At 42.7% G+C, this 19,715-nt stretch overlaps 1 protein-coding gene across 2 annotated transcripts in view; it reads right to left on the reverse strand.

Annotated features, from left to right (window-relative positions):
- Positions 1-1,568: 1,568 nt before the first annotated feature.
- mcu (mitochondrial calcium uniporter) overlaps positions 1,569-19,715 on the reverse strand; it is a 55,535-nt gene continuing 37,388 nt past the window's right edge. Inside the window, exons 3-10 of one of the 2 annotated variants that reach the window (XR_011178018.1) lie at positions 10,577-10,640; positions 8,370-8,540; positions 7,890-7,994; positions 7,625-7,785; positions 6,753-6,956; positions 5,912-6,028; positions 4,769-5,743; positions 1,571-3,697 (exon numbers count right to left, since the gene is read on the reverse strand). Coding sequence is in view for 1 of the 2 variants with exons in the window: in XM_069144964.1 (XP_069001065.1) it covers positions 5,663-5,743; positions 5,912-6,028; positions 6,753-6,956; positions 7,625-7,785; positions 7,890-7,994; positions 8,370-8,540; positions 10,577-10,640 (903 nt within the window). In the remaining variant the exon portion in view is untranslated. Of the gene's footprint in view, positions 5,744-5,911; positions 6,029-6,752; positions 6,957-7,624; positions 7,786-7,889; positions 7,995-8,369; positions 8,541-10,576; positions 10,641-19,715 lie in introns of both variants that reach the window. The other variant, XM_069144964.1, reaches the window with a different exon arrangement.

A 19,715-nucleotide genomic window follows, 5' to 3' on the forward strand; every position in this document is an offset into this window, starting at 1 on the left:
AGGATGAGACCCTTGGTGAGGACACACCGTGCAAGCAGAGTGAATGTGTTCTCTTCTATCTTATTATTTGTACAGACCACTACAGACCACTGCAGGCCACGAAATACCTATAGCTTGGCCCTTTTCTTTTAGAGGTTGTAGGAACTAACCTGGACCTTGCAGCTTTTGTTTCTAATGTGTAATTAAATCAATGCAGACATTCATCCAAGAGGTAATCAGAAGAAACGAGTCAGAACAGTTGTGATTACTTCTCACCAGTGACATGACAGTCTAGCCTTCACAGCTTCAAGTCATTACGGCACAGGCAGACTGAATCAGCACTTTATTTTACTACTGCATAACCAGATAGGATATATTTTCTTGTTCTTGTTTGTTATGGCCCTGTGCAATTTGTGTCATTGAATCTTCCTCTTTTCCTCCCTTTTGGTTTCAGTTTTCAAAGTGTGGATCCGTTTATGTTTTCAAGGTATAAGTTGATTGTAGGTAGATAATTTTGTTCTGATTTAGTGACTTCACAGCTGAGCTGTGTAAAGTTAAAAGATACTTGTAGGCACATTAGTGTTATGGCATACAGATGCCAATGTTGATCAGTCATTTTAACCACTTTGGTTAAGTCTGAAATATCCCAACAGCTGGTTGGATAATGTACAGACCTTCTTGGTCCCGACACTGAAGACTAATCACAGCTTTAATCCCTTGGCTGAGGTCGACCTTTCAGGCTTTAATGAAACGTCTCAGCTATTATTGAATGGAGGTGTCATGAAATTCAGAACACACGTTCATGTTTTTGTGAGGATTAACTTTAATAACCCTAGTGGATCCCTTAACTTCCCATTTTTCATCAGGTAAAATTTTTAATTAGTCCAGCACTTTGCAAAACTAAAACGTCCCATTCAACCTCTGCTGTGCGTTGTGTCACTGCTTGTTTTTAAATCATGTCTATGTTCATGTTTAAATGTTTTCTTCTTGATGTTTAACTCTGTATTAGAGTAGCTTTTTTTTTAGTCATGGGTTTCTTGCTTTGGTCATTTAACTAGTCCTGGAGTTTTTATTGTGTTGTCTTATGAATTATTGTATTCATATATATTGCACTTTTGCAATGTCCCTCTCAATAAATTTGACTTGACTTGTTAATCAGTAAGGTTAGATATTGGTAAGATTATGCCTGCTAAAGATACACATGTTAACATTATCACTGTAAGCATACTAACATTAGTATTTTAGTGCAAAGCACTGCTGTGCCCAAGTGTAACCATAGAGCTATTAATGTGACTGTTGGCTGGAGAAAAAAAATTTCACTCCCTGCTCCAATGAACCAAACAAGAATTTAAAATGTGTCATTTTATTTAACAGATATGTTTGAGCCTTTTATCTTTTTTAACAGACCATTGTAACCATGGTGTGTTGATTCACAGGTCTATCTCATAGGATGTCCTGTACAGGAAGAGCTGTAGGCCAAGGAGAGTTGGAGGAGGTCATCAGGACCTTGAAACGCTTCTCCTTATAAACATCTGTGATGTGATACATTAATCACTTCGCTTTCACCGCCACAGCAAACAACAAAATCTTCAACCCGACCACCGGCTCCAAAAACTGGATAAGGTTTTTATTGATAATTGAATTACATTTCTCTTTTATACATATTTCATAAATGATACAGGATTTTACATTTTCTTTTTTGCCAACATTACAGCATCATATGTCAACAGAAGAAGAAAAAAAAAAAAAAAAAAAAAAAAAAAAAAAAGAGGTCAGAATGAAGTACGAGATCATTTCAATCCTATATTCTGCTTCACTCTTTAGGCATTTTAAACATGTCTTGTTGTAAGTGCACACAAATAAGATATTCAAAACTTAACACACATCCAAAACATAGAATAATAATGAGGCTTTGGAGAAAAAAAAAGGTTGAGGGTTGATGAGAAAGAGGGACAAGAATTGGAGGTGTTCCCCGATAAGCTAAAAGAGCGCTCCCGACACTTTTCCTTTGGACTCGAATCCAGAAGAGGTCACGAAGCCTCCTTTACACTGTAGGTGCACCGAAGATGGAGGGAATTTTTTCAATTTATTGAAGAGTATGAATGCACGCTAAGGAAGGAGGCTATGGGAGTAAATAAGGTGAAGATGGGGCTGGGCTTTGAGCAGTTGGTTGGCTGGGATTTAAATCAGATTTGGCAGAGCAGATTCTAAACACGCAGCCCTGTCCACTGCCCTTTATAACTAGGAATCTCTACAAACAACGTTCTTAAATTATCTTTGCAGTTATTTTGATAAATCATCTTTTTTTTTTAATCTATTTTTTTTTTTACATAATTTCCCATGTAAACATACATTCATGCAACACCCTCTTTAGAATAAAGTTTCTCTATATTTGATATATTTTGTTTTTAAAAAAAACAAGAAAAACAAAGGCAGTTAACGGTGGATGGCATAATAAAAAGGAGGAGGCGATGATGGAGAGAAGTGTTGTGTAGAAGCAGCCGAAGGGAGGACTGGACTGCAGACAGAGGCCTGAACTCTCTCACCTTCCACAATACATCTCCAAGGAAACACCGGTTTTATCTTGTGTGTGTGTGTATGCGTGTGTCACGGTGTGAAAGTTGGCAAATTCAGGAAAATTGTCTTTAAAGCTGAAGACGGCTGTGAAGTGGAATGAGGGCAGAATTGACTTTTATTGTTATTGACGAGCAGCGGTTAGGAGCGAAGGTTACATGAAGACGGTAATCTGCATTTTGCTCCCAGCGCACTCTCGTGTGGATTCAACAAACATTCATGTTCAGGGACACACAGCAACATTGATTTCCACTTCCAAACATTCAAATTTTATAGCCCCGTATCACGCCAAAGCACCAGTCCGCTAGAGGCCACCCTGTCTATCTCACGCTATGTATGACACACGACAAGGAGGTCAGAGGTGGTTGGATGGAACAAACAAAGGCCTTTCACCCAGGAGACGTGTTTGAGTCTGTGAGATAGCAAAAGTCAACGTGGATGTCAACATCTTTTCAGTAAGCTACGTACATAACGTAATTTAATTTCCGTAATGTACGTTAAGGAATTTATGTGACAATTTTTAACCATATACGGGATTTTTTTTTTCCTTAACCTAACCACATGAACTTAAGCTACCTTACATTTCACACCTTGGCGTGGCAAAATCGTGGACTGACGGGTGTATTGCACGCTGTGGCGTGATACGGGGTTGGTTTTCATGATGGTTTCATTCCAAGTCAGAAATGAACTTTCTCAGTGATCTTATCATTGCTGTTTACCAAATTGCTACAGTTGAAATCATGAATTATCCAAAAGGCACCATTTCCCTCGGAGATAACACACACACACACACACCCGAACGAACACACACAGTAACAGATTTGACAAAATCCTGTCTCGAGATCTGCATGGCTAACTTTTGATTAGACCTAAAATCATGCATTTTAATATAAAATCTGCAGTTAAACACAGCAGGATTCAGTCAACTGTTCACACACAAGTACAAGATGATGTTGAACTCTGATCTGTGCGCAGGGACGTCATGTCATTGGGCTTCCCCTCTGTGAAGGTGATCTACAGCCGTTCAGAGACAAGATCTTACTTTTTTGTTTTTATATAAATGGGGCCGGAGAGAGAAGGCCATCAATCCTCACCCTGAACAGAAAACTATGTAAAGCTGACAACGGTGTATTTGGTGACCATCCTTAAAAAAAGAAAAGAAAAGAAACAACATAAATATATGGCTTCTATAACCTTTGATTTAACAAAGAGGGGTGAGCTAGATGTGGATGAGACTTCAGCTAGATGTGGCAAAGAAAAGGGTCCAATTAAGTACAAAATTGCAATAATGCTCCTACACATTCACAAATTTCTACTGAGGGCGTACCACAGCATGCAGTCTACCCTGCCTTGCCATCGAAGGGAGCAGGGGGGGAGGGGCATTACAGCAGCAGTGGGAGGAGAAAACTCTGGCTTTATTTCAGGATGAAAAACACCTCTATGACCTCAATGCCATGACATGTTTTTGGATGTTAACTTAATTTTATCCATTGATTAATAATGTCATTGTGACTCTCAAATGGAAAGGGAACAAACAAATGATATTAGGAAAAGGATTCTAAGCTGCAGGCAGTTTAATATAACCTTTGTTTTTAAGTCATTCAGTTCATCAGATATATTTCATTATAACATGACTGTGGGTTTGTCTGAGGCAATGGTCACATTTGAACCCTCTCAGCAGGCTAAGAATTTCTGCAGCAATCCTTGCATTTGTGAGATGATTACAGAGGTCAAGCATGGCATCATCCATATTGATATTGTGCGATGCTCGAAAGCAATCGATTCCAATCAAAGCCATTTTCACCCTGATTTGGCCTCAGCATTGGTTCCCCTCCTTTGGTGGCCATGCACAGGAGCATTACATCCAACCTGAAATACACTGTGTGCGTTTGTCATGAAAACATATGAAACAGTTAGTTCAAGGTAGTAAAATACATACAGTGTAATGCTCTATGTGACAAAGCAGGAGTCTTTCATGGCAAGAGATCCTCAGAGGATGTAAATGGGTTTTCTCATGAAATGATGTTTGTAAGAGAACTCCTCCCCCCACTGAAAAAAACTAGCCTCTGGTCATCTGTTTATTTGATTGTATACATATATATTTATATTTTTCATAACAAATATACTATGGCTTTCAAAATAAAAAGTGCCAAAATATTTTTTTTTTGGAATAAAAGAACACACAGTGATGTTGTTGTCGGTAGTACTCTCATACTTGCGCAGGCCGGGCCGCTACAGGACATCAACAGGAAGAGGAAATGAGGCGTCGTTATTCCTGCATCCTGCGAGTGGAGACAGGCTCTGGAGAAAGGTCACACTGGGAGGGACAGCTGTCCGTTACGTGGCGGAGGCGTGGCTCAGAGAGGGAGAGGCAGCAGAATTCAGCCACGGGAAAACGAAGGTCTCCCTGATGTTGTGACTGTGTCAGAACTTCCATGTAAACGTGTCCTTGGAGCCTGCCCCGACCAAGATGAGGTGTGTGTCTGTGTGTGCGTTGACAGTTTGACTGCTAGAGTAGAGGAAGGGCTACACTGCTGTCGACCTGCAGAGTGGCCACGGTCGGTGTCCCGATGTAGCCTGAAAGTCCCCCTCCCCACAACACACACACACACACTCAACAATGGCTGCCCCTCTGTGTATTCCCTGTCCTGGAGCGTCTTCAGGTGTGATCATTCCTGTTTCACCCCTGACGTTACCTGCAGGCTGTCCCTCTGGAGACTTGAGGCATATCCATAGTGCCCAATTCAATCCTAGCATCATAATCATCTTCCTTTTTTTATCATCCTCACCATCCTTCAGCTGTGAGAGGTTTTCAGTTCGCGGTATTCTCACCATCCTTTTTGTCGCCTTTTAGCGGTTTTCACTTGCAATTCCAACTGGAGATTTCAGCCAGAAAAGGAAAAAGAAAAAGAAAAAATTAAAAAAAAGAGGAGAAAAAAATAACTCCCACAGTCAAGAAAGGGATGGGATTATTGGTTGTGGGAGCGACAGGGGGAGGAAGAAGGAAATAGCTGGGGGTAAAAAGGAGAGGGAGAAGGGTGTTGGACGGCAGAAGGGAAGAGGGAAAGGGGTTTGCAGGAGCTGAGAGAGGAGGGAGTCACTTTTCCCATCAATCTTTACTGGCGGTGAGCTGCTGAACTGGAAGCTGGAGCTGGAGCGGGTCCCGTAGACGCTTCAGATCCAACTCCACCTGGAGAGGGTGGGCCAGGAGAGAGAGGGAGGGTGGAGGGAAAATATGAGAAGTGTGGGGACGGGGACGGGGACGGTATGAATCCATGAAAAAATGTGTGAATCCACAGTGTGACTGCGGTGCGCATTTTACATCACAAAACATCCTGCTTTCACCGAGCAACTGTACCTCGGCGATATCATCCTTCAGCTGGTTGTACTTCTCAACGTCGAAGCGTGTCCTCTTCAACCCCTTGTGGAAGAACAGCAGATACTGTCTGTCTCTAGCGTCGGGGTAAATATACTCCTGCAGGTTATAGAGAGACACAGACAGAGCGCTTTGTAAGATGAACCAGTTTATCAGATAACCTCCACATTCTTTTTTCTAGTCCTTGGGCCGAATCACACCACTGAGCAACCCGACATCAAACAGACTACTTGTCCTTGGAGTTAAAAATGAGTGGTAATTTATGAATGCTGAATTCATTTCTGAAGGGCAACAAAGTCACCAGATCAGCCTTTAAAAAGCTAAAAAATACCATGAGATTTCATAAAAGTAAAGCTTTGTTTTCTGGTTGTTAAGAGAGTTCTTGCATAATGTAAAAAAAGGACAATTTCCAACATTATTTGACACATTAAATGTACCAAACACACAACCAGTGTGGTCACTCGAGGGAAGGCTTTTAAAGTACGATAACCTTTAGGATTAATGCAATAATAATTTAGTGATATTAGTCACAAATTCATTGATACCTAGTTAATATATATTTACTTATTTCCTCCAGCCAACACTTTACAAGTGTGAATTTGCAACAACACAAAACAGCAGGTTATAGTAGTATTTCCATATCTAACTGGCTTCAATCAAAATTAGGCATTTTTTTTCTTTAATAAATGAATTCAAGTGATCATCAGAATAATTGCTGACCTTTAGGTGTGACCCGAACCACAGCAGCAGATGTGTCTCACGCTCAAACTCTACTACACACACTCATGTTCTTATATGCATGTTATATATCTGCATGTCTTACCTGACGTGTAAGAACAAAGTAGGCGTACATGGCCATCGCAGTGCCATAAGTGATGAAGTAGGTGACCGGCTCCATGATATCCCAGGAGTACTCCCACCAGGTCAGCCTGGCTAGGATGCCAAACTGGGTGGCCATGTATGCCATGCCGCCCCACAGCACCCAGGTGGTGCGCCGCTCGGCCTTCTTACTCAAATCGTCCCTCACCTGCATAGACGGCATGAGGAAAGCAGTCACACATAGCTTCACACCTACTTTTAATGTGACTAATGTGGTGTGATTTATACTTTTATTGTGTTGTTTTGATCATTTTAGCATGTAAAGCGTCTTGAAAAGCACTAGATAAATAAAATATATTGTCATTATTACTAAGTGGAAGATCAGAAGTATATTTTTTACTGGGAATCTAATGAAAAAAAACAACAACAATAATTCCTCCAAAATCACATTATGGATTTTTAGCATTAAAACATTTTGCAGCTGCTCTTTCCCCAGATTAAGACTTAATTATCATGAGATTAACTGCTTTGTTGTGGTCATGCAAATAATTATCTCATTACAGCAATAACAAAGGCTTGATAGCCTCTTAGTCCACCCCGTGACGGCTCAGCTGCGCAGTTATTTTAAATGGCTGTACAGAAACAATACCAGATATCTTACACTAATTGGCACAATAAAATAAGAGAAATATAAACAACTGAGTAACAACTTGTCTTCCATAAAACAAATATACAAAAGCATTTAAATAATTCAATGGCATATTATATTTGTTAAGTATTTGTCTAAAATTTGGTTTGCTAGGTAAATAACATGGCAGTGATTTTGTTATTTGGAGAAGTGCAACAGTGCTGTCAAATTGGTTAAAGGAGTGAGACCTTCTGCAGGGGGCGGAGCTGAGAGTTGAGGTCCTCCAGTCGTCCAATTAGCTCACGTTCTTTGCCGAGTTGGTGCTCCTCGATGCGCAGTGTGGTGTAGAGCTGCTGTACCAGAAATTTGACATCATTCAACCTTTCTGCCTCCTCGTGGGGCAGCAACTCTAAAGGGCACACAAATAAACAAGCTTTATGACTATCCACATGTTGGTGATAACTGTGAACGAGCAAACAGCCCAGGCTCAGACTCGTCTTTGCCAGTCTTCACCTCTCCTTGGCGGCCGCACGAGGTGTGTGGTGTCATTGATGACGAGCTTGAAATCATCCAGCAGCAGGATGTCTATACCTGTGGAGGAGGCGACCCTCGCTCCATCTGGAGAGGAAGACAAACGGGAAGGAAGGCAGTGAGAAGGATCGAACGTTGACGAGAATCCACTTCAAACGCTGTTCACGCCTCTTGATAATCAGGCTCGTTGATGTCTGATTATCTTGAGTGGTAAAAGAGGATGCACTTACATACTAAGAGTTTTGAGTGGCAGTTATTCCTGTTTAATGAACCCTGAACAGAACAAGGCTAAAAAAAATCATTACATGATGCATGCAGTGGTATTAAATTCTGACACAAATCCACAGCTGCAACACTTGACAGCCTCAAAATACAAGAACACTTGAAAACACAAGAGGACGTGTATTCATATCTCTGTGGGGTAAATGGCTGGAGTGTGTATTCTTGTGTTTTTGTGCATACCCAATGAGTAGATGGCTACCCGGTCGATGCCTCTGTCCTCCGCCTGGAGCTGTTGCAGGAAAACTCCCACACAGTCACTGAGAGGCTTGAGGGTGAACTGACAGCGCTCTCGCCTGGACGGCAAACTGACCGAGATCACCGGCAGCCCGTTCTGATACACCACCGTCACCTCTGAAGGGGTCAAAAGCGAGAAAACGGGTGAGAGAAATGTGACGAAAGCAGACATGCTGAGGTCTTAACTGAGACACAGACAGAAGCATCCCTCTGCGCCTCTTAATGAAGAAACTGGAACTGAAAGTAAAGATGCATTAGGAGCAGTTAACTGTTTGTTTTGCTCAGTATTAATTAGTCTTGGCCTTTTATGGCTTTTTCAACACACAGAATTGTGAATTACTTCCGTGTTGAAATATTATCTGGCTGTTTAGATCTTAAATGCACATGTCTTCTGGATGCCACAAATTAACCCAGAAAACACAGCAGGGTCTGATCGCCTGATGGCTTTAATGATATCAACTTTAAGCTAACTTTTCTCAAAAAAGAGAAGCATTATTTGGACTGACCACAAGTGGAGTGTGGTCAGAGGAGTTTAAAACCCAACTAAGAACATCATTGGCCAGGAACAATAGGCAGACCCTTCATAATAGCATTAGTCTCCATTATTTTCCCATCAAACACTACAAGCAATACTTAACCTGATAACTAATTCAAGTTTAAACTTTAAACTCAACTTTAAATTAACGACAGTGTAAAGTTAAGTAAGAAGCCATAAGTAGTAGTTAGTAATTGACTGACAGTATTTGATGGAAACTCACAACTGTAAACACTATATAAAGTATCTACAATGGGGCAGATTAAAACAACAAATTAGATGAGAAAACAATCCCAGGCGTGTACTGTAGACAAATCATCCACAGCTGTTTATCAGTTCATGATCAATAACGTATGAATATTGCTAGTTGACTCTTTGTTACTGACTATTGATAATATTTACTCTCACAATGAGGCTTAAAAAGACTATTTGATTGACGTTTGTGTGGTGAGAGTGACAATCAAAAAGACATCGAGGCTCACGTTGCAATATATTTGTTACCTGCAGGATTATCGCTTTTCATAACGGCAACAAAAAAAAATGATGGGATGAATCAGTGCACCTGTGACTCACTGCTCCAAACACTACTTTCAAGTTCATGTTTTTTTTTAAATATATATATATACTTTGTGTGTCGTCTGTACATGCTGTTTTTTTAAGTGTCATTACAACAGTCATGTTTGTCCCAAACATCTGAGCCCGATGGTCTGCTCAGTGGTACTTCCTAAAACACTAATAGCAGTCTGCAATACGGCTCTATTGGTCCATAACCAAACAATGGTTTTAATGAGCTGGCACAGCTTATACCATTATCATAATGTGTGGCCTCTAATGAGAGAGCCATGAATCAACACACAGGGCTGTGAGTCCATACAAAAGATGTTCCAGGCTGCCTTGTTGCTGCTGCACCCAGAAACCTCCGCCTCCCCGCTCAGGGCCACTGCAGTGAATCAGCAGATCTCTGCTCAGCCGCACACAAAGCAGTGAAGGATCATCAGCTGGCACAGGGATGTTTTCTGGTGTGTCTTGAATACGTTCGAAGATGCGACGGTTCAAACATTTTACTTCACAACCATTTCTTTATCACAGTGACGCATTGAAACTTTTCCACGATTATCTGAGTCGTTGTTCTCCTGCACCTGCTCCCTTTGTCCTCCGCTATCCTGTCATCACAGGCACATTGCTAAAAGTCTAAGGATTGCGTGCCTATCTCTGCCACAATCCCACAGTCATTAAAGCTCAATTTAAAATCAAATCAGCCTGGCCTGCAATGCTGCTGCCTCCTCAGCTCCTCTAACTTTCTCTTCCTCCCTCTGTTCACGCTCTATATCTCTCCCGCCGCTCACACAGATGAACAGATGCTTCCCCGAGTCAGATTCCATATTAATGACTTCTGGCTGTTAACTCCAAATGAGCCTCCGCCGTCTGATCAAGGCACAATTTCTCTGTGGCGCGGCTCTCATTTGTCTCGGACAGGAAGCACAGGCTGGTTTTGGGGGTTTTCTTTATAAAGGGGGAAACCCGAATCACATTGCCAAAAATAAACAGCTACAGCAGCAGTGCCTGGATTTGCTGGGTGAATGAACGGTGAATGAAGCCAGAGGAGGTGAAGACTTACCCTCTGGAGCAGAAGAGGAACACAACAGTCTCTGGCCGTGCCATGAGGGGGCGCCCCTCCAAACCTGCAGACAGGAAGAAAGGGTGCAACAAACTGGTTATTCTGCTTCCTCAAAACTTGTTCTTATCACATTCGGTTGGTTAAAGTTACCAGAGGTGCTTTGGGCCGGTTTATGGCCCTCAGCAACATGACACTACCTTAATCTAAGCCATTTACTTCTCTAATTGTTTATTTTTCCCCAGACTGACTGAGTATTATGTTACAAGATGGCTTCCTCTGTTCCAGTTTCTCGAGACTGGAGCCACACCCAAAACATCTAACTGCAGTTTCCTAGTCACGGGGATACTCTACAGAGGGATCACACATAAGAGAACACACACACACACACACACACACACACACACACACACACACACACACACACACACACACACACACACACACACAGCTTCTAACATCTGATTTAAATACACAAGTGTTCAGACACAGTTGGAGGAAAACACCACAGTGGGAGACACGGGCAGAAGTCAGCCAAATGCAGCCTGAATAACAACAATGCAGTTGAGTTTTAATTCTCCACTTGACTGGAGGGAGGGAGAGGAAGTCGAGCACAGGAGCACAGACTGTGGGGGGAAACCCTCCTCTGTTTTTGTTGCTGCTGCTGTTTACACACAGCTAAGTAAAAGTGTCCGTATGCATCGCACATGTTTCAAATTACAGAAGTCGTCGTATTTTCTGGTGAGCCGAGACCGAGCCCGAGGACAGGCTGTCAGATCTTCTTACTCTTGAAGAGCGCGAATGAGGGTGAAGATGAGCATCGGAAATCAAGCAAGCAAAAGTGCCAGGAAAGGAAAACACAACTTTTTCTGATTAAACTTTTAGCTGTGCACCGGCACAAACAAATTGGACCTCCACCACCAAAAAAAAAAAAAGGCTGTTTTTCTGCCGACTGGTCCTCAGATTTAATAACCGACGCCAGGGTCTGCGCAATTTGTGACACTGCAGTGCTGCATATGAATATATGCACTGTGTATGCATATGAATTATGTCACCGCTGAACCACGCACACATTCATTAACTGTTTAATTTCTGGAGTCACGGGAAATCTTTCTCACTGTCAGGGCTGCCTGGCACTCAGCTCCCAGCAGGCTGCAGTTGAATGCACTCGCTCTGACTACAAATGTTGAAATATCAGATTTACGATATGCCCACACTCTCTGACCCGCACTGAGGCGGACCACAACAGCAATGATTCTCACAGCTTCTCATTTATGGCTCTGCACTGGCAGTTATTGAGGAAACACACACCTCAGAGGAGAGAGGTGTATTTATGTGCGTGCATTTATGTGTATACGTTGCCACTGCAAACAGATGCTTTCTAACACAAGCTCTGTGGGTTCCCGTCAACCAATCACAACAATTCTATGCTAGACATCCAGCAAATGGTTAGACTTGAGAGAAGTTCTACGAAAGCTACCACTGCTGCCAATTAGTCTGAATGCTCAGAGGTTATTTTACAATCCTGGCTAACTCTGGAAAGCAAGCTCAGATTTTTCTAGTACTTTCAAAGCATTATGTTGTTTGTTTCAGGTTTGAAACATCCTGTTTGTGTAGAAAGTTTCCTGTGACTGACACTTAGATATACAAATATTATTTGTCAGCAGTCATAGAGACCAGACAACAAGCCTACTTGGAATCCCAGCATCAAACCAGACACAAATAGGCTCCATCCGAGCTGACAATCAACTGCTGCTGATTATAAATGCCGTGCTGTCAATCAGGGAATGAGACTGCCAATCAATCTCTTCTTTTTTTTTTTCGCTTTCAGTCAGACAGTGCAAACAAGCCAGACCACCACCACGCAGGTACGAGGGATGACACTACTGAGGGGAAAACTGTTAACGAACAGTGACAGAAGATACCATACCATTCCTCTTGGCTATAAACATAGCAGTGAATGTTTCAACAGCAAAGCACGACTGACACTGATCAGTGATTAGGTGCTAATCGGGACCTCAACTTCAACTTCCTCTGCAGGCATCTCCAATACAACACAACACTATGCACAGCTTTCAGAGGCACAGTGAGGGTCCACGGATGGAGTCCCCACTGAGGCCCACTTCTCTGGTTTTCCTCTTATTGGATCCCCAGGAGGAAATAAAAACGTTTTGAGAACTCAACTTTAGAGAAGAAAGTTGTAGCATTGGCAAATGTGCAAAATAATGAAGAACAACAATGAAGAGAACAACTTTGAAAATATTTCAGAAAGTAAATGCCATCGCTGCACCCGTGATACAGGGCTTCTACTGCGTGTGTGTGTGTGTGTGTGTGTGTGTGTGTGTGTGTGTGTGTGTGTGTGTGCCATAAATGAGAGTACCAATTGCTGTCCCGTGGTATCAACTACAGCCCAAACAGTGATCAGGCTGCTGATCAGATGACATGCTGAGAAAGGGCTTGTGGCCGGTCTGGAATAACTGCACAGTCTGCAGAGAGCAGTCCAGCACTGCTTTTCTCATTCATTAACTTGAACCGTTTGAAGCCAGGAAGATTTCATCGAGATACCCACAGCATCACCGTCACCAGCCCACGCAACCTGACACGGGGCGGCATCAAAAACATAAGCAAATGTGGCACTGGCATGTGTGCACGTCCATCTGTGGAGAGACATGTATGTGTGAATGTACCTCTGTGTGTTTGCAGGTGGTATGTGTGTAATGTCTGTGTGTGCGTCCACCCGTCTGCTTACCAGCCTGTTTGTCAGCGGTGGTTGCAGAGCAACTAAGCAAAGCCCACACTCCTCCCCTCCCTCGGCACACAGCCACTGAAATGTTGCCTGAAATATTTAACAGCGTAGCAGCAGTCAATAGCATAGCAACCTTGGAATCAATGTCACACGGCTCAGAGGGAGAGAGACAAAGAAACGGACATGGAGGACGGCGGGGAAGATGGACGGATGAGCAGGAGAGGGAGAGGAGGAGGTGTGGAGGCACGGAGAAATAGAAAGAATGGGAGGATAAATGGAGGAAGAGCGGGGGAGCGATAGAGATAAATGACGGCTGGAGTAAAACGGTGTGAGTCACGAGTGCGCTTGCATTTCTAACCATGTGCTGCATATACTGTACCCTGCAGCAGACAATCCCTCCCCACTGAAATGTGACTGTGGTGTGTGCGTGTGTGTGTGTGTGTGTGTGTGTGTGTGTGTGTGTGTGTGTGTGTGCGTGTGCGTGTGTGTGGTGTGTGTGTGTGTGCGTGCAGCAGAGATGGTGGCGAGGAAGAGAGTGAGGAGGCAGGGATGAAGGGAAACTGAGGCAGGAAGAGAGAAGAGAGAGGGAGGGAGATAAAAAAAAAGAGTGTGAATGAGAGGGAAAGCAGGGGGGGGGGAGGGAGGGACTGCTGATCACTGCAGTAAAGGAATCCCTCGTCTAGAAAGGGGGGTTGCCCCTCTAATACACCCTTCCTCCCTCCCTCCCTCCCTCCCTCCCTCTAACTCACACTGAATCCTGATGATGCTGGATTTGATCTTCTTTCAATTCTCATCTGCACTGCGCTTTAACTTCCGCTGCATTTCATCAGATTTCCATGTGTGCATTTTTCGTGAATTAGAAAACCCTCCTTAATTTAAAATCTCTATCGCCCAGCATGAAGAGACCCAGTAGATTATGGTATATATACAGTGAAAGATGAGGAAAAAAAAAAAAAAAATAGACGGAGAAAAATGTAAATCCAGGCTGTGTGTTACTCACAGTGTCCTTCCCTGCCCTCACATTACGTATTAACACATTCAAGCGGCTTGATATTGATGTGCAGTGTAAATTAATCATCCTCATAAAGTATGACTGTAACGAGCTCATACAGACACGGCAGTTATCAGAGAAAAAAACCCATCATAAATTCATCCTGTGTACAAAACCTTTAAAGAGTTAAACTACTGCCTCTTATCAATATCACCCATATATACAGTATGTGCAACCATTTCCATTTGTGTTAAATTCTAGCAACATAATGATATTCTTCTCATTTAATTCCAGATTATAGTGGTGGAGACATTTGTAAAATGTATTAGCCTCCTCCCCCTCCTCCGGCACAGTCACACAGACTCATAAACTGTTAGCAGAGCTGCGTTGAAGCTGGATTCAAAAGACTGCTGGTGTCATTCAGCCACACAGAAAGTAAAACAACTAGGTTCTTTTAGGAGTTCCGAAAATGCGTGAGGTCTCGTTATGTGTTCTATCTGACTCCACAAACATCTAGTTTGCATGCTGTTTATCAGCGCTACACAACAGTTTTTGTCAAGACATAAGCCCGCTGCCTGGTTAAGATGAACTCACTTCAACCCTTCTCTTGCTACTTCAATCATTTATTCTTTCCTTTTAGCGAAGAGTTTAAACCTCTCTGTGTACTTGGTGACTACGTTTCACTAATTGTTACAGCAAACACAGGTGACTAAATATGTGGATATGTATTCTTTGATCACTATCTCTTCATTTATTAGCTGAGCTACTCTACAATGTTTCCTCATACACCATAGCAACTCCAGTAGCACCCACTTGGATACAAGGACATTCTCCTTTGTTGGCAATCACAGCCTCATGGCCGCCTCGTTTGGCTTTGTTGTTATGGCCAAATCAAAAACCAAAGTGACACAGCAGTTTAAAAACCCTCCCCTTCCTCAGTCAGAACACATCCTTTTAACTCCAGACACACCGCAGGGGAAATTATGGGTGCCAAAGCATGGCTTATAGTGTGACTGTGTGCGAGCGTGGTTCAGACACCAGTCATTGAAGAATAATGCCGCTGACATAATTCCCATTTCACGGTGCCCTTCTGGGGGAGTGGAAACCTCTGTCATTTATCTACAAAATGACAGCATCCATCTATGTGGTAATGTGCTGTCCTTACTCGAGGCTATGACCAGAAAACATGGCTGGTCACACACAGTCATTCATGAAGTCATTCATGGATACACGGACGCATCTACACCTGCATATACTCATGCACTCTAGCATCAAAATTCTTTTAATAAGAGGCTTTACTTATGTCTACTTCTTTTTCCTGGCAGGATAACGTAGGGACAGATTTACTATCAAAGGGACGGGGGATACATTTTTGATAGGCGAGGCGAGGGTCAAGGAGGAGGGGATGTGCTCCATCATGCTACGGTGACAGACAAAGCTGAGAGAGAAGTGCATGTTTAAGATGGGGTGAGTGTGAGGTCAGCGTGTATAAAAGGAGAATACACTATGGGAGGACTGGAGAGACGGGGGCCGCCGGGCAGTGACCGCATCCTGCCTTTATCAGGAGGTGTACCAAAAAGAACTGTCCATGTCGCTGAGACATGACAGAAAGCCGAATATGCTTCAACTTCCTGTACCCACGATCCACCTGCTCTTTCAGTCAACGAGCCGATGTAAACTAGTAACTGAGGGTATAAATTTGCAGTACATCACCCACAATCAGCTGTGGCACCCTGCTGACTCATCTTTTAGGACCATTTCTGTGCGGTTTGTTAGAGAAGGTGAATGAGGTTTATGAGCTATTAAATTGAAAATGCACCACGTCTGCTATCTTATCACCTGCTGGAGGGAATGTGTGTAGAGAGCGATCTCATTCATTAACTCAGTGAGATGTCGCAGAGTTTTTGCATCCTTGTGTTTCTGGTTTTCTTTTTCTTTTGTGACACAATAAGGGACGAAGAAACTTTCTGCCTCATGTCTTATAGATTATACAGCTGGTAAGTAAAGGTCATTTTGTGGGTGCAGTGTTGCTGATGCGTTGACTTTCTAGCTCTCTGCTGCCCCGTATGTCACCTCCTCTCCTCTCTACTCTGCTCCGTGGGCGACGTCCTGTCCACTCAGCTCCTTGCAGCCCCCATTTCCCCACAGTGGAGGTAACAAGTTGAAAAGCACAGCTGCGCCCATTCCATAGCACTCACAGCACCCTGCATACCCACACCCACATTCCCCGTCCCCTGAGACAAACAGACAAAAAGAAACACACCTAGATGAGGCACTCAGCTGCTGTTACAAAGGAAAATGGATTTTAGAACAGTGTGACAGTAATCACAGGCATTTTTTTTTTCAGACTCAGCCCCGGCGAGCTTATGTAACCAAAGAAAATGCTGCCTTTTCCGCTCGCCTGCGTTCTCCGCCTGGTAAAAGCCATCAACGGATATGAAATCTGCAGTTACATTCTTGAATACCACAGTATTAAGTCATCTCCACTCACACACTGAGAGGGAAACTGTGACCCACGAAAGCCTACACCAATCTGATCACTCCACTGCAATGCAGAGCTGATAGTGAAAACAACCGTCCCCTGATTGGGCTATTTTAAACATCAAAACCTCAAACCAGTTAGAGCAAGATATAAATAATTCTGGCTTAATTTCTCATTCCATTTCAATAAATTGGCTTTCCGGACCTGGACACTTTGATCAATTAATTCAAGCTCATGGCCTGCTTAATCCGTGGGATAACATCGCAGAGCTGTGAATGAATCGTTTCTTGACATGTGGGCCAGTTTGACCACCACCCTGCCCCTGCTCCCCTCCCTGGGATCAACAACACTGGAAACTGATGCATTATTAAACAGCAGTGCAGGCTTTCACGCATATACCTAGAAGACAGGCAGCGCTCAACCATTGTGCTTTGCCGGGCTGCTCCTCGAAGGATTCAAGTCGGCTGAGGAGCAGCATTTGTATTCTGTGGGTCACTTTAGAGATCAGAGAAGCACAGAAATTGAATATATATTCAGAAACTTACAATAAATAAAAAATGTTTTTAAAGCAGACATATACACACCCCTATACACTATACACTCACAGTCACTGTATGTACAGTATATATACACAAGGTGTGCATATATGTGTGTGTGTTTATATAGTCAGTCTGCAGATACAGTAAGACCCCTTTCTGACACACACACACACACACACACACACACACACACACACACACACTGTATATACATAGTAGGTGTACGTGTGTGTGTGTGTGTGTGTGTGTGTGTGTGTGTGTGTGTGTGTGTGTGCAGTCAGTCTGCAGGCACAGTAAGACCCCTCTTTGATTGTTCATGCACCAGATGGCACTATCTGCTTGTGTCAGTGTTAATTTCAGTCACGCGATCCTTGACCCCTCACACACAGACTTAACGATGAAACTTCTCCTTGCTCTCTTTTTTTGTTGTTCCTTCTTTCTTCCCTCACTTCTCTTGGAAGTAATTGAGACCCCACTGAGACTCATAGACATGCTTCTAAGAAATGTATGCATATCTGGCCTTCCCATGCGCAACACTATACACCCTGGCCCAGATCTTAGTGGTGAGTGTTACAGCGTCGATTAAGCTTCAAGAAAAGGTGGAGGTTTGTAACTACTTCACATCACACGTACCACACACCAATAATGCTGCTGAATAAGCATAAACAGTTCAGTTCTTATTATCCTCCCTTTTTTTCCTCTTCTCATCACAACCAGTGCACTGAGGGTCCTTGCTATCCATCCATAGTTCCCACCATTATAGTTATCCTCTTTGCGAGGACACCTCTGAGAGCAGAGCTACATTTTGCACCAGCATTAGCCATTGCTTCTAGATGCATTAATTATAGCAGAGGATGAAACACTTGTTTTGAATTGAGAAGTAAAGTAGCTGTTTTCTCTCTCTAAGACAGCACAGTACTCCTCTGTGTCCACTGCTCTGCTTATTCCATCTGAAACTGCTTTGGGCAATGGAGAAACAGCAATAATCCACCGACGTTTGTACAAAAGTCTGGCAAAAGGATAATCTGTCATAACGGCATGATTTTGACATGTGAGATACAGTCCAAGTACATCCAAAGGAAATTATTGACTTTTTCAACATATTTAAAAGGTTGCCTAATAAAGGTTAGTATAGGTGATGTACTCAGAAAATTACACAAAATTTACATTCAAATTGATTTTTTTTTCTTTTTTTTTAAACAGATCAGTCACATGGAAAAATTAAGTACACCCCTACACGAATTACACTTTCACATCCAAAAAACTAGAATTATGGGATCCAGACGAGGTGCCAATGATTAGAAGCTCCATAGGTACCGTCTTATTTAAACCTCTGATATTTGCTCTTGAAGTGTGGTATCATCTTGCCAAACTCTAAAGAGCTCCTTAAAACCTTTTTAAAAAGGTTGCGGATGACTATGAGTCTGGCAAGGAATTAGAAAAGATCTCAAGACTATCTAAAATAAATCCTTCCAGTTAAAGGAAAATCATCCACAAGTGGAGATTTCATACGACTGCCAATTGGCCCAGGGCGGGCTACCTCAACAAATTCAGTCTGAAAAAGAAGTCTCCAAAAAAATCCAACATTTCATCACAGGATCTTCTGGTAAGTCTTATAACTGTTGGTGTCAAAGTGCAGGCGTCAACAATCAGAAAGAGATTGCACACATTTGACAGGCATGGAAAAAGCCTTTAACCAAAAGACCAGGCCTTTTGAAATAATGTGCTCTGGACAAACAAATCAAAGATAGAGTTGTTGGGCCTCAGTAACAGTTTGGTGCAGACCAAAGTCAGCTTTTCAGCAGAAGAACCTCATACCAACTGCAAAGCATGGTGGGGGAAGTGTTATGGTTAAAGATAATGTAAGGCCAGCTGTCCAAAAGTTGAAGTTGAACCAGAAGGAGACCTTTCAACACAATAATGGTCCTAAGCACACAAGAACATCCACCAAGGTACAGCTCATACAGGAGAAATGGAGGGTTATGGGATGGCCTAGAAAAAAAGCCCAGTTTGAGTCCCATTGAAATGTTTTAGAGTAATATCAAAAAGCATGGAAGAAAACCCTCAAACCTTGTGCAACTGAATTAATTTGCATAGAAGAGTGGTCAAAAATGTCAGCAAGCCAATCTCAGAGACTGGCCGACATTTGTGCAAAACACCTACATGAAGCTATTTCTGCTAAAAGGGTCAATACTTGCGTCTAATGTCAAGGGTGCACATGCTTTTTCCACAGATTAATATTACATCTTTTGATATTTTTGATCAGAGATTCTGATTGCCTGTGGGGTTGTTCAAGTACACAACTTTCATCTGTTGGCACTGTTTCAAAGAGGATCAAATGGTTGCTTGTCCAAATGTCAAAAAACCCAAGTATTTCCATGGGA

The sequence above is a fragment of the Embiotoca jacksoni genome, unplaced genomic scaffold, assembly GCF_022577435.1.
Source record: "Embiotoca jacksoni isolate LCO1_2020_lvr unplaced genomic scaffold, fEmbJac1.0.p SCAF_12, whole genome shotgun sequence".
In the NCBI taxonomy this organism is placed as follows: domain Eukaryota; kingdom Metazoa; phylum Chordata; class Actinopteri; family Embiotocidae; genus Embiotoca; species Embiotoca jacksoni.